This window comes from Microtus ochrogaster, chromosome 8 (genome assembly GCF_000317375.1).
Source record: "Microtus ochrogaster isolate Prairie Vole_2 chromosome 8, MicOch1.0, whole genome shotgun sequence".
NCBI lineage: Eukaryota > Metazoa > Chordata > Mammalia > Rodentia > Cricetidae > Microtus > Microtus ochrogaster.
The window spans coordinates 32,415,732-32,429,859 of record NC_022015.1 but is presented as its reverse complement, the minus strand read 5'-3'; the positions used below and the strand labels follow the sequence as shown (position 1 = coordinate 32,429,859).

General features: G+C 48.3%; 1 protein-coding gene across 2 annotated transcripts in view; it reads right to left on the bottom strand.

Annotated features, from left to right (window-relative positions):
• The window catches only part of Inpp5a (inositol polyphosphate-5-phosphatase A), a 200,437-nt gene that overhangs the window by 30,279 nt on the left and 156,030 nt on the right, over positions 1–14,128 (bottom strand). For both annotated transcript variants that reach the window (XM_026781193.1, XM_005351446.2), the window contains exon 9: positions 12,624–12,708. In XM_026781193.1, the coding sequence (XP_026636994.1) occupies positions 12,624–12,708 (85 nt within the window). The remainder of the gene's footprint in view (positions 1–12,623; positions 12,709–14,128) is intronic.

Here is a 14,128-nt window from a genome sequence, read left to right as displayed (position 1 = left end):
TTTAATCCTGACTTTAGTCAGCAGATGAAAACCAGAGGCCAGATGTCCCCAGGCTGTTAAAAAACCCGGAGCCTCACTATTTTTTTTTTTTTTTTTGCCTTCCTTCAAGAAGGTTTGTGGGGTGAGGGGTGGGTCAAGAGTTAATCACAAAGCAGTGACACCCCCTAACAGACATCACAGGCAGCCATTCTAGGGCAGGATAGAAGTTAAACCACCCCCAAGACGATTAGGCATCCCCCCTACTCCAAGTGGAACCTGAAAGGAGCCATGTCTGCAACTCCATTTGCAGAATCCAGGAGACCAGGTACTTCAATGCATACTTCATGAGTTAGCGGAACCAAAGATTCTAGGGCTCCCTCACTGGAGATGTTGGTTGCTCTGCCAAGCCAAGGGTGGACAGACAGCACTCAGACCTGACCAGGCCACAGAAGCACTTATACTTGAGGGCCACACAAAGAACAAGCAACACTCCTCGGGGGTAAAACCGCCTTACAACTGGAGATGACAAAGCAAGCCTACTCCTAGAAGCCATGACATCCCCTGGTCTTTTAAGCTACAAGCCTTCCGTGGGAACTCTCCTGATGGAGCATCCCCAGCCTGTCCATGCTTTAGGACCTCGCCTCACTAGCACTTTGTGTTGAGACAGCCTGGATGGAGCACAGGCAGGATGGCAGCAACTCCACCTCTGTGGAACCCCATCTTGCCAGTTGGGCACCACGCAACCAAGACCTACAGCTTCCTGTAGTAAAACCTTATTTGGCACGTCTGTGCCACTAAAAACCAGACATCCATTTATTGGCAGCCTTAGCCCAGCGTCCGGCAATCCTCATCCCAGGATGGTCATACCAAGTTCCAGAGGCCTCTCCATGGGTAAAGGTATCAGATGGTGGATGACTGGTTCTGTGTTGCAACCAAGTCTGTCTGCACAGAAAGCAGTTAGGAGAGAACGTACCGCTCTTGAAAATGGTGCTTAGCTCAGGCACATGAACTGCCTGGCACTCACAGGTTTGGCATGTGCCTGTGGCATGATGGCAGAAGGAAGAAGAGGGATTGCTAGGAGGAAGGAGTGGAGCTCAGCGTGGACCCACTCCAGGTAGAGTGCAGGGTGCTTGCTCCTCACACAGGCCTGCTTTTACTTGCTGCGGGCAACAGTTGGTGGGTGGGCTTAAAGATACATCTTACCAATTTTTCATGCCCATCCTCTAAACATGACCCTGTTTCTGAGCCTTTATTCTTCTGACAACTTCATGCAAGAAAACATGCAGACCCTCTGATAGCGTGAAATCAGGAACAAAGGCCTGGGGACAAAGGGGTGAGGGGTGGCTGTGGCCAGCCAAATTTCAGCCACACACAGATGTTCCTAGGAATGTCGGAAAGCCGGTGTTTTAAAAAGAAATGAGCCTTAAAACAATGTCTACAGCAGGGAAGAGAGAGGTCTATCCCAGTAGCATGCAATTGGATTCCGTCAGGGCCAGAACAACATCACACATTTTAGTGATGGGCTGTACTGGGCCCTCACATCCATCTGAGCTGTGTGTCCCAGTCTGTTCGCTCTTTCCAAGATGAATTTTGCTTCATAGTACTACAGTTTAGTGACAATCTCTAAGACTTCCAACAACAGCGGTGACTCAAGATAGGAAACTCTGGTTTGAGGCAACAACTGAAGCACGTTTAGCTAGAGAGGGGCAGCATCTCAGACCACGAGGGGCAAGGCAGGGAGTGAAGCCAGAATGGCTGTGCTGCCTTCCGCTGTGCTGTGAATGGAGCGGGAACTCTGAAGGAAGTTTGAGCCCCTGGGCAAACTGCTCCCTTTGCATGGTGCTGGCACAGAGTGGGGCTAGAAGACTCGGGGACACAGAAGGGCTCATGACAAGTGAGGCTCTCCTGACTCTGTCCACACATGCCATCACTCACAAGACCCCTTCAGCATCCATATTCAGTTACAAACATAGTGGCCATATCCCATCTTATCTGTACACGAATCTATTAATGCCACTCACGAACAGTGCCACTCACACATGTGCAGGGCTCGCATGCCTTCCTAGCCTCTGCCTGATCTGCAGGTGACTGTGATTCTCTCTGACCACAGCCTCTGCGCAGGGGGCCACTGGGTCAGGAGACACAGTCAGCAGGGCACAGGTCACTATCAATGAAGGTTCTGCTTTCACTATGGGACACTTCTAGGTGCGATGATCTTTGAGGTCTCCTGAACAAGTAAACCCCCTTCTGGCTTAGATAACTGAAGCCCATGTGATGAACCTGTACTGGTCTAGGCAGCCAGACAGATATCAGCTGGTGTATGGCAAGAAATTGCTTGTGCCAAGGAGGCCCAGCTTATATGTATAGTTGGCACCTTGATAAGAGCATGTGAGCCTAGGAAAGGCTCCTCACTGGAATGCTGACCGTGGGCAGTACAGAAGACATCCATCTGGTTCAGTCTTTCTTCTTTCCACCCAAGGCTTTTAGCTAAATTTGGTCAAAAAAATGTACAGAGGTAAAGCTCCACAAGCATCACAGGGCAGAGATGATGGACGGGTAGGACAGAAAGGGACTGGCTATAGACAGTTCCCAGCCAATCTGACACTCTGCTGAAGGAGGGAAGGACTCACAGCAAGTGCTCCTAGACACAATGACAGTTCCACACAGATGTCCCTTGAAACATATCAAAGGACAGTTCTAACCACTAAGCTCACATTTTGATGTTTCCAAAATGAAGAATTGACCCAGAGAATTACTATTATATAGGTTAAAAATAGTTCTCTTAGGGCTGGAGAGATGGCTCAGTGGTTAAGAGCACTGACTGCTCTTCCAGAGGACCCAGGTTGAATTCCCAGCACCCACATGACAGCTCACAGCTCTATATAACTCCAGTTCCAGAGAATCTGACATTGTTATACCAATGTACATTAAATAAAGTTAAAAAAAATAGTCCTCTTAGAATACTGAACATTAATATAAATTTGGGTTTACTACATCATATGTTGCTAACTTAATAGAATGTTTTTCTAGGAATATTTCCTTGGCAGTGCTAATGAAAAGTTCTCCCTCACTGCTGCCACTGACGCAGAGTGCTGAGACACTGTAACCTCCTCAAATCGGGCATCTCAGATCCAGAACATACTTGCCTCAGCCATAAAATAGTGGATGAAGTTCTAGGTCTGGATGCAGGTCACTGAGAAACAAGCACCAGAGATTTAAAAGTTAAAATGTGACAGGCCTCTCAGCCTGTCACTGTCCTGCGATAGCCACTTGAATTTTAAAACACAAATAAGCAATGTCTAGCCATTTCTCGATAACTGGTATCTATGGACATTATTTCAAATCATATCATGGAGGAGACAATAAGGCCAATTGGCAAGTCACTCAAGTGACAGCTCCAAAATGGAAGCAGGTGATTTTAAGACTTGTATTCAATATATGAAAATAGAATCCAAACAAATTCCCTGACATGAACTGCAACTGAATCAGAAGTCAGCACACCTAAGAGATGCTCATCTTGACTGCTGGTCTATGCCCTTTGTGGCAGAGACCAGGGTCCTAGATCCAGAGACCATGTGGAGAAGCTACTGCCATCCTTACAGAAGTAAAACACCATCATGGAGCTGGCAAGGATAATATCACACCAGGTCTAATTGTGTCTGATAAAAACTCATGACTAAATAGCACATACAAACAGTACTGATTCACCCTGCCAACCTTTCATACTTTGGGCATGCATATAGACACACATAGCTTCTGCACACCCTCATTTCCCTTAAAATCGAGGTGGAAGTCAGTGGGTGACTTGTCCCATAGGGAAGTTGTCTGTGGCCAGGCTGTAGAAACTATATACATACATGCCAGCATTACAACCACTACCTGTGGTTGTGGCAGCTCTGACCCACTACATCACATCTGTGGTCTCTCAGGTGCCCCACAAGGCACAGCACATAAAACATCTTCACTGATCTCAGTGTCCCAGAGCTCCTCAATTAGCTCAAGTGTGCTTCACTGGGTGGGGAGGCACAGCAGGATAGCCTCACCTAAAACAGGAAGTAGACTGGCTCAGGAGCAGGATGTGGTGTCTGACCCGCCTACCCTCGGGACAGGATTTGACATGATTTCCTGAGCTTTCTGGAATGGGATTCCATGTGACACAGGAGGCCTGAGAGCAAAGCAGGTCTGGCCACTGGAGCTTCCTTCAGGCAGGCCCCATCCATTACCCCGGTTCATCTCCTCTGACTTTCCAAACAAATTAAGTCCAGTTGAAGAGCCTCACCATTTTGGAAATCAGATGTTACCAATAATGGTAGAGGAAACATCAGATGGCCTGATATCCCTGTAGGTCACAGGGCAGGGCATAAAGGCCTGCGGTGCAAAGTTCACAACACACAAGTGCATCAGCGATGGATGCTGTTTGGGGAACTATCAACTGTCGCAGAGGTCCATCTTCTGTCCTTCTCCCTGCTGGACACTGTCAACCGTGTATACGAAAACAGTATCATAAAGATCCCATCATCTCCTGCTTGCAGCAGCTGGACAAAGCTGGACAGGCGCTAATGAGCCTGAGTGACTTGTTCGCCTCACGACGATAGTGTATGACCTACTTTTATAGGAATATGGGCACAAGCTGAGGCTCACATGTAGCAGGTGCCCACGCCCATGGCCCAGAAGGGTCTCACAAGACTGTGCTGGCCCTGTGGGTCACGCTCTCTGTCTTAGTTGGAGGTATACCTGCAGCAGTACCCCTTCAGGATGTCCCTAGGATCACGAAGCTGGGAAGAATGGACAGAAAGCAGAGCAGAGTGCTTAAGAGCCAGGACAGACCATAAGTATGCAGCCAAATCCTTGAGCAGTCTCAGTCCAAAGATCTAGCTCCTCTAATAGGGTCTTGGAATAAAAACACAGTAGAAACACTGGCTAATTAAGGCATGCAAACTGATCTTTGCAGAAGTAAATACTCTGAATATAAAACCCAAACTGTGATATAGCTGATACTGTCACCCCTATTCAGAAATGGTCCAACTAGGTCTTCTTTTGAGTCATTAAAAATAAATCCAATGGTTTTAGTTAGGAATTCTGTTATCACCATAACTTTTTAGGGCCCTCAAGTTGGGTGGTACTTTGTGTACACCCTATTTGAGGCCCCAGGTCCCAGGCTTCCTGCCACCTAAGTGCCCAATCTCCTGCAGGCAAAGGTGGAATGAAATGTCCACTTGGCCCTGTGGGAAGCCTAGTTGGAGAGAAAGAAGGGCTGCTACTATGACTCACTGCAGGGGACTAACTTGAATGTGCAGAATGTTCCAGGAACTGGTGAGAGCCACGGTGCAGATCTGCCTGCATTCTTGACTAGATAGAATTCTGAGGGCTGCTAACCAGGGGAAGCAGGCCCTGAGGAGCTCACGAAAACTCTACTGGACTCTGACACAGCAGTGCCCACTTCACATGAAGGCCAGGTCTTAATGCCTATTCTCCAAAAGACAGGGAAAACTCTGTATCACAAAGGGCTGCTAAGGCTCACCAGGTAAGGCCATGGCCAATCACGGAAATGCTGAGAAACAGGACTTAGTTTTGGCCAGTTCACACAGCTGTACAAACACAGCAGGGTGGGCACAGCTACCCCCATTCAAGTTACACAGCTGTATACACAGCAGGGTGGATGGAGATGGCTACCCCAGTTACTTCTGTTCAATTCATACAGCAGGGTGGACAAGGCTACCCCAGCTACCCCTGTTCAATTCACACAGTTGTACACACACAGCAGGGTGGACACGGCTACCCCTGTTCAATTCACACAGTTGTACACACAGCAGGGTGAACATGGCTACCCCAGCTACCCCTGTTCAATTTACACAGCTGTATATACAGCAGGGTGGATATGGCTACCCCAGTTACTTCTGTTCAATTCATACAACAGGATGGACACGGCTACCCCAGCTACCCCTGTTCAATTCATACAGCTGTATACACAGCAGGGCGGACATGACTACCCCAGCTACCCCTGTTCAATTCACACAGTTGTACACACAGCAGGGTGGACATGACTACCACAGCTACCCCTGTTCATTGAGCCTCTGGGGATATGCTGGTTAACACCTAGGTTCAAGCTCCTCCTACTATGGTCTGGAACATGCCCACAGTACTTGTAGGCAGTGCACACAGGGGCTCAGCAGAGGATCTGTCAAACAAGAACCCAATGACCACAGGTAGCCAGTACTTCAGCTGGACCCCACGCAAAAATAGCCTACTGGCTAGGGCAAGGGGGTCCTGTGGAGTCACCAAAAGTAATGACCAGGTGCAATATTACCTCACTGGCTGACTTTCAGGAGCCCCTGGATATCGGTAGTGTCTGGACACCAGGCAGCCTGTACTGGCTTACTGTTGCAATGGTCTTCATCACATTGTGGGTGTGACACTGGGGATCCTCTGAAGTGCTCTTCACAGCTGGGACAGCCACCACTGAGGTCACCTCAGTGCCACTCTGTACTTCCAGAGGAGCGGGGTCCTCTGGAAGGCTTGTGCAGAGACAGTGGTGCCTTCACTAGGCCCTGCTCTACAACAGGTACAGCTGGCACCTAAGCATGTAGCTGTCAGCAACTGGCAACAGGACTGTGAAAGACAACCGGCTTCGAAAATGCATCTATCACGGATAGGGAGGTGATGGACAGCAGGTGTGGTGAGCCCAGACCATGCAGAGACAGGCGCGGCTGGCACCGCTGTCACTCTGAGTCACCGTAGCCAGCTGAACACCCCAGCTGCCAGTTGCCACTGTGCAAGGCATAAAACATACCCTCCAAGCAATCCCAGCAGCAGGACTGCTGGAGGCTGCATTATTAATTAGAGTAATGGCGCGTGGTCCTGTTACACGGCAGGATAATCGTGTTTAATTTGTGTATGTTTTAATTATGGCTTAAGCGGTGCCAAATTTGATCAGAGTATCATCTTTTCAGTTCTGCTCTGCAAGCATGTTTGCATTCATTTGCATCTGAAACATAAGAAGCTGCTCTTCCTGGGGGCAGTGCCTCACAGCTCTGCACACAGAGCCTCTTTCACAGGCCACCCATCCCATCCCCACACTCCTCCCTCACTGCAAGTGACAAGCAGGTCTCTACTGTGCTCCAACAGCTCCCAGAGCCTAGAAGCTGGTCCCTTCCTGGATGTACCCCAGAGCCTGAGCCCGCCCTCCCTGCAGGATGAACAATGGCTGCATTTTATACATTTAATTTACTGAGATTGGGCTTAGCTCATTGGCCTTTCATTGTTTTGGAGATGGATTTAATTAACCTCTGATGAATCTTGCCAGTCAGTGTGATGGCATGAGACCCCAAGGGGCAGGGCTATCAAATGAGCCCTATTCCCTGGAAGACTGGAATCTCCTTGCCTGTCCAGGATGGCAGGTCAACTGAGGGGGGCTCTGTTCTGAGTGGGGATCCAGTGGCCTAAGAAAACAAAGCAAAAGTCTAGGCTGGGCCAGGCACTAAAAATCAATCTCCACTTTCATTTTAGGAGGTGAGCCACCTGTAGATAAACTACCTGTACGTGTTGGGTACCTTAGGCACCAGCCTTCCCTCGGCCCCAGGACTGCTTTTCCAGAAGACACCTTCCTGCAAGGAGGGCATCCTGTATCCGGAACAGCATACCTTTCTACTCATAGCTAACATCTGTCTGTGACTCTTCTGATTTCTTACTCTTCTTCTTCCTTACTTTGCCTTTCAGAAATATGAAAGTCACTTGGAGGTGACCTGTCAGAAATGAGGGTACAGAAATCCCTAAGAGTACTTGGGCCCCAGTTGGTCTGCAGGTGCTCACACTGAGGTATCCACAGTCCTTCCAGGAAGGACAAACACAGAGAGGAGAAGTGAAGATAAAGGCTTGGCACTCCAAGTGGCCATGTCTATGAACTGCTGTCCCAGTCAGAGGCCCCCAGAAGCCATCATAGGCAATGCTCCAGTTAGCATGGGTTGGCTGGGCTACATGCTTCCTATGGGTCCTCAGGCAGTCCTAGGTGGGGAAGGGGGCTTTGCCTTCTCTCTTGGCAGAAGATTACACATGGTAGAGTGTGACAGTAGACAGAACAGTGTGAGTCTGGGAGATGCAGTGGGACAGGGTTTTCAAGGGGGGTAGTAGGACCATGTGCCATGGAATTTTCATAGTGGTTGGTAATAGTAAAATTATAAGGATATGGGGTCTTTAATCTCAGAGCTACAACCTTTGCTTCACTAAACGGGCTTTTAAAACCTACACTAGTGGTGGCGCACGCCTTTAATCCCAGCACTCGGGAGGCAGAGGCAGGCGGATCTCTGTGAGTTCGAGACCAGCCTGCTCTACAAGAGCTAGTTCCAGGACAGGCTCCAAAACCAGAGAAACCCTGTCTCGAAAAATCACAAAAAAAAAAATAAAAAGTAAAAAATAAAAAAATAAAACCTACACTAATAAATTGTTTTCCACCTTTTTTTTTTTTTACCGTTTGCTTTACTTACGTGATAAAATATATACAGAAGGTAAAGGTAAGCTTTACTGGTTGAATGAACAGCAGCAATCCACAGGCCTTAAAGAGCCTCAAAAGCCCTCCAAGAATTAATGCATAGATCTAAGAGATATTCATTTATTTATTGAGCAAATAATCCAGTTTAAAAACTATTGATTCTCCTCCCACTCCTCTGCACGTGCCAGAATGACGGCAGAGACAGGAGCTCCAGGCTTCTAAAGTGGGAAGGGATGTACTCGAGAATTAGTGATGAAGGAAGAGCCACAGCCATCAGGCGGCATACCAGGTTAGCAAGAGCCCGGTGCCAATGACCTCATTGCCCTGTTGTGAGGGCCTCCCTGAGGAGGAGGCTTCCTTGGGGGGTGTTACAGCCATGTAGGTCATGCTGTCCCATCCCAATGGCTTTGAGAAGAAAACTGTGGAGGGTGCTGTTTATAGGAGCCCAGCAGAACTGATATGACCACAGCACAGCAGTGCCAGGAGCCCTCATGTGGGGACATACAAGCCAAACTGTGCATGGGGAAAGCTCCCCACAGAGATGACAAGGGGCTGCAGTGGTCCCTCCTCAGGCAAGGCCCAGAGCCCACAGTGAGTACAGTATTTAGCCCTGTTACTGTGTCATGTAATACCTTGAGGTAGGTGGCACGAAGACAGTGGTGTTTAAAAGACCTCACTTAATGGCTGAAAGGGTTCCTCCTCTATACTTTTGGGTCCTCTCCCCATGACTGGAGACACTGTCCCTTCTGTGGGAATCTGTACAGCAGCATGATAGCAAGACCACAGGGACATTTTCTCAAATACAAATGTTCTTGAATTAGTGCTAAAACTTCATCCAGACCTGCCACTGGAGAGCCCAACCACTTGGCTCTGTAAAACCTAGGAAAAATGAACCTTGAACTCTAGCTGCTTAGCTGCCTGGTACTCTAAGAAGGCCATGCATTCTAGAAGGAGTGGTGCAGGCAAAGTCAGTCAACACTACCTGCTCAGGCATGAATGGGGACAGTGTAGGTAAAGGGGCTAGCAGCAGTGAGAGCTCCAGGGACACAGGAACTTTACTTAAGAAACTTAGAGTCCTCTCCCAAACGCTACCCCTCCTCTTGGAAAACCTCTCTCCAAACAGCAAGGACTACAGGAGACCTGGGTGGCTTTGCAGATGCATCCATCGGCCATCAGGTGACATAAACTCACCATCCACAAGGCCAGTGCTGTGAGGTCAGAGCTCCAGACACATCTAACACTTAGCAGATTACCATAAAGGCCAATAGTTCTCTAACAGACCAGGAGGTGACACTCATTTTGACGGGTTTCCTGACGACTCACAGAGGTAGACAGCAGCCATGAGACACAAAACCATTCACACCTTGAGAAAAGGGGACTGTGCAGCTAGGTGAGATCTCCTGGTGCTTTCTCTAATTCCCCACAGTTCCATTCTCCAGTGCCCCCACCATGGTCTGACCCACAGCAAAGGAGAGGTAGCTGGAAGACAGGGTGTTCCAGTCTCACCATCACTTGGCCTCCCCAGTATCCCTGATTCCAGCTTAGCAAAGTAGCCAACACAGCTCTGGCTAGAAGCTAATAGAAAGCTATGTGGTACAGAGCAAGCTGAAGACCCCCTGGGCACTTACTAGCTTCCTTAGGGAACACACATATGCAGAATGCTTCATTTCTATGATAACTGAAGCTGCCCAACTCTGCCCAGGCACCATAAGGAGGCAAAGGGCAGGCAGTGAAGCTAATGGCCCTGGTGAGCTCCTTGCTGACTTTGCATACAGCCCTGTTGTATGGAATAGCCACGTGTCCACTAACCCACATATAACCAAAGTGTCCTCCCACAGAAACACATCCTGAAGGACAGATTCAGAGAGTGCCTATTAGCCATTCTGAGTCTGTTCAGAAACACATCCTGAAGGACAGATTCAGAGAGTGCCTATTAGCCATTCTGAGTCTGTTCAGAAACACATCCTGAAGGACAGATTCAGAGAGTGCCTATTAGCCATTCTGAGTCTGTTCAGATGGGTTGCTTTCTCTTATGGCCTGTGTTCCACCCAGAAGGAAAAGTCTACTGTGAAGAAGCTTTCTGACCTTTCACCAACAACGGGCAGCTTTAGGCTGACCAGCACTGGCCTTCTAAGAATCCTTTCCTTTCACAATGGCTACTGTGCTCCAAGTGGAAGCCTCTGGGGAGGCAGGGAAAAACCACCGTGTGTAGAATTGCTGGCCTCCAGCAGCAAGATGGCAACTCAGCTCAGAAGCTTGGGAACAAGAAAGTGGAGGTCTGGGCAGTCTTTAATCTGATTGTTTTAGAAACTGCCCATGCTCTTAGTGTTCCTTCTTCCTTCATGGCTCGGTTAAGATGCACTGCTACCTCAAGGAAACTAAGTGACAATCATGGATCCTGTAAGGGTCTAAGCTAGGTCTTCTGCATAAGATTTATGGTTGTGCAGGTAGGTGTTCTTGTGGGACTCCTAACAGTGGGAGTTGGGGGTATCTCTGACTCTTTTGCCTTCTCTTGGGACCCTTTTCTTCCTACTGGGTTGCCTCGTCTAGCCTTGATATAAGGGTTTGTGCCTGGTTTTATTGTAACTTGTTATGCTGTGTTTGGTTGATATCCCTGGGAGGCCTACTCTTCCTTTGATGAGAAATGGAGGAGTGGGTCAGGGGAGAGGGGAGATGCGGAGTGGGAAGGGGGGCTGGGAAGAGTAGAGGGAGGGGAAACTGCAGTCGGGATATAATGTATGAGAGAAGAATAAAAGAAAAAGTGATGTATTGCTACCAGGAATCACTGAACACCCAGGATCCCCTTCTCACTACCCACTGAACACCCAGCCAGAGAAGACCCCTGCACCCACTGGGCATCTAGAGAGACCCCATGTACTACAAAGTTCAAATTGTACCCCACGGGCCTGCCATGATGAGGTACCACCAGCTTAATTAAACACACATGATTTTAACGGCACATCACTCATTTTTATCAACCAAATGGAGACACCTGCTCAACTCTGTCTTTAAAAAATAATTTTCTACTGAGGATGGAAGATTAATGTGTGACAAGATTTGGAACTAATGAGAAGATAGTAATCCGAGGTGCTACGTAACTTCATGCTGTCCTCACTGGGCCCCTGCATGTGAATTTCCGAGTGCTGCCACATGCTTTAAAGAAGAGCCCAGGCAGGGTGGGTATGGAAGGTGAGAGGGGAAGTGTCTTACTTTTCCACCACCAGAGAAGGTGGTACGTCCTAATCACATAAGAACCATGAAAGAGCTGAAAGAAGCCAGGCACCCAGTTATCTATGCCAGGATAGATATGCTCCGTATGCCTGAGCACTTACCTGGTGGCAGGTATGGCTCTTACTACAGAGAAATCTGGCCTTGAAGCCAACACCACAGTACTTGCTTTCCTTGGCAGCACACCTTAGCCACATAGTTTCCTTCCAATCTCAGTGGTTGCATCAAAATGTCTTGGTGTCAAAGTGTGCCAGCTGCAGTCACTCTAGGGACTCCAGAACCCTGGCCCCCAGCCTAGAGTCCCCATAGTTGTCAGCTCTAGAGTTCTCTGAACCAAGAGAGCTTCAGTGGATTAAATCAAGTAGAACAACCATTTTCCTGGTGTTTGATGAGGATTAAGCAGTGGAAATCCCAGTGTGAAACAGCCCAGAGCTTAAAGGTACCCAGCCCTGCAGGTACCAGAACAGCAACACACAGTGTTTCCCCCCAGGCTGTTGTCTATAAGGGACACTGAGCCAGCAGGACACAGGGATGCCTTTGTTTTGTTTTGTTTTTTCTGAGAGAGGGTTTCTCTGTTTAGCCCTGGCTGTCCTGAAATGGAACTAAAGTTGTAGACCAGGCTAACCTTGAACTCACAGAGACCCGCCTGCCTCGGCCTCCTGAGTGCTGGGATTAAAGGCTTGCGCCACCACTGCCCCCCAGGATGCCTATTCTTAAGGCCAGTACTGGCTGACTGGCTAAATGACTATCCAGATCCCTCCCTCCCCACCAGGCAAAAATTTTAACTTAAAAAACAAAAAATAAAAAAAAAAATCACAATCTATAAAAAGGGTGACATGGAAGTTGCCTAAACAGCATTTCTCTACCATTATTAGTTCTGCCGCAAGGAAACTCAATGCCCAGGCTGAGGAGGAAACCCATGCCTACCTACCTCTACAACAGATTTGGAATCCAGGCGGAAGTTGAAGTCACCAAAGACAAAGTAGGAAACTTTCTCAAATCGCTGGTCAATGATTCTGGAAGAGAAAAGGAGACAGTGGTGACCTGATGCTGCAATGCTGACCAGCCCCACTGGGCCTGGACCAACTACTCCTCCATGCTCCCCAAATGCTTCCTACTATAAAGACACTATGGTGATTGCTTCTTGCATTCCAAAATCTAGTGCAAAGGCTACCATCAAGCACACTGCAACAAAGAACATTCAATTGTCCTTATTGGCTGGCCAGGAAGATGTGGAAATCGGCAGTGCAAACAGGATTAGACAGACACTTAGTGAGAACAGCGTTCAGAAGAAACAAGAAGTGGAGAGCTTGTCCCAGGAAACAGGTATGCTTATGTCTGCATGTGGGACCCTGTGCTCACAGCAAGACCCTGCCTCAGCTGCCCACTGAAAGACTTCTCTACAAATTCTCTACCAGTCACAACCACTTTATGAAGATTTTTTCCCATTGAGAGATACAAACACAAACATTTGGCAGAAGGACATACAGCAGCTTCCTTTACAGAGAAGCCGAGTCTCTCAATGGCCACATTGGGCAGCGAAATATCAGCCATTTCTCTGCTCCTGAGGCAGGGTAAATGATCTTTGTTTCTGATTTGGACCATTTAAGCACAGATACACTAGCCAGATGCCAGGAGAACAAAAGCATGCCTTCTGTTTAGAGGCAGACGACATTCAGTAGTTATTCCAGAACTCACTGGCCACTTCAGTCTTATCCGTGCTACCTGTTGTGACAAGGTCCAAGGCAGAATAGGAACAGGCTCATGCTTAATATAAACTAAACTTAATGGGCTGTGGAGATGGTTCACTTGCTTGCTCTACAAGCATGAAGACCTGAGTTTGAATCCCCAGCATCCACTTAAAAAACCACGTGTGGCTATGTGTGCATTTGGTTGAAATGGAGAGGGTAAAGACAGGCAGACAGACCCTGCGAGCTTGCTCCCTGGCCAGCCAGCCACACCTAAATGACCAACTTCCAGTTCAGCAAGAGACTTTGTCTCCAGGCAATAGGTAGACAATGACAGAGGAAGACACTCAACATGTGTGCTCACACTCACATCCATGTATCACACATGTACGTGATACACACAACACACATGAAACAGAGGAGGAGGAGGAATGGGGAGAAGAAAGAAGGGGAGGAAGAGGAGGAAGGAATGGAGGAGAAATTTGATTATTAGGCAGCGATCAGACAGACTTTCTCAACACATTGACTGGAGTGCCTTAGGGCCACCAGGAAGCCCAATGGGTCATGTTGTGGCCTCCTTACTGCTACCCTGTTATAGATGTGCTACTGAGTACCAACAGGTGTAGCCTGGGTGTGTGTGGCTGAAGCTGGACTCCTGTTGCAAAGGAAACCTGGAAAGCAGCAGCCAATGAAGCCCTTGTTCAGAAGGCCCATCTCCTATTGAAATGTGTATGGCTTGGTGTTACAC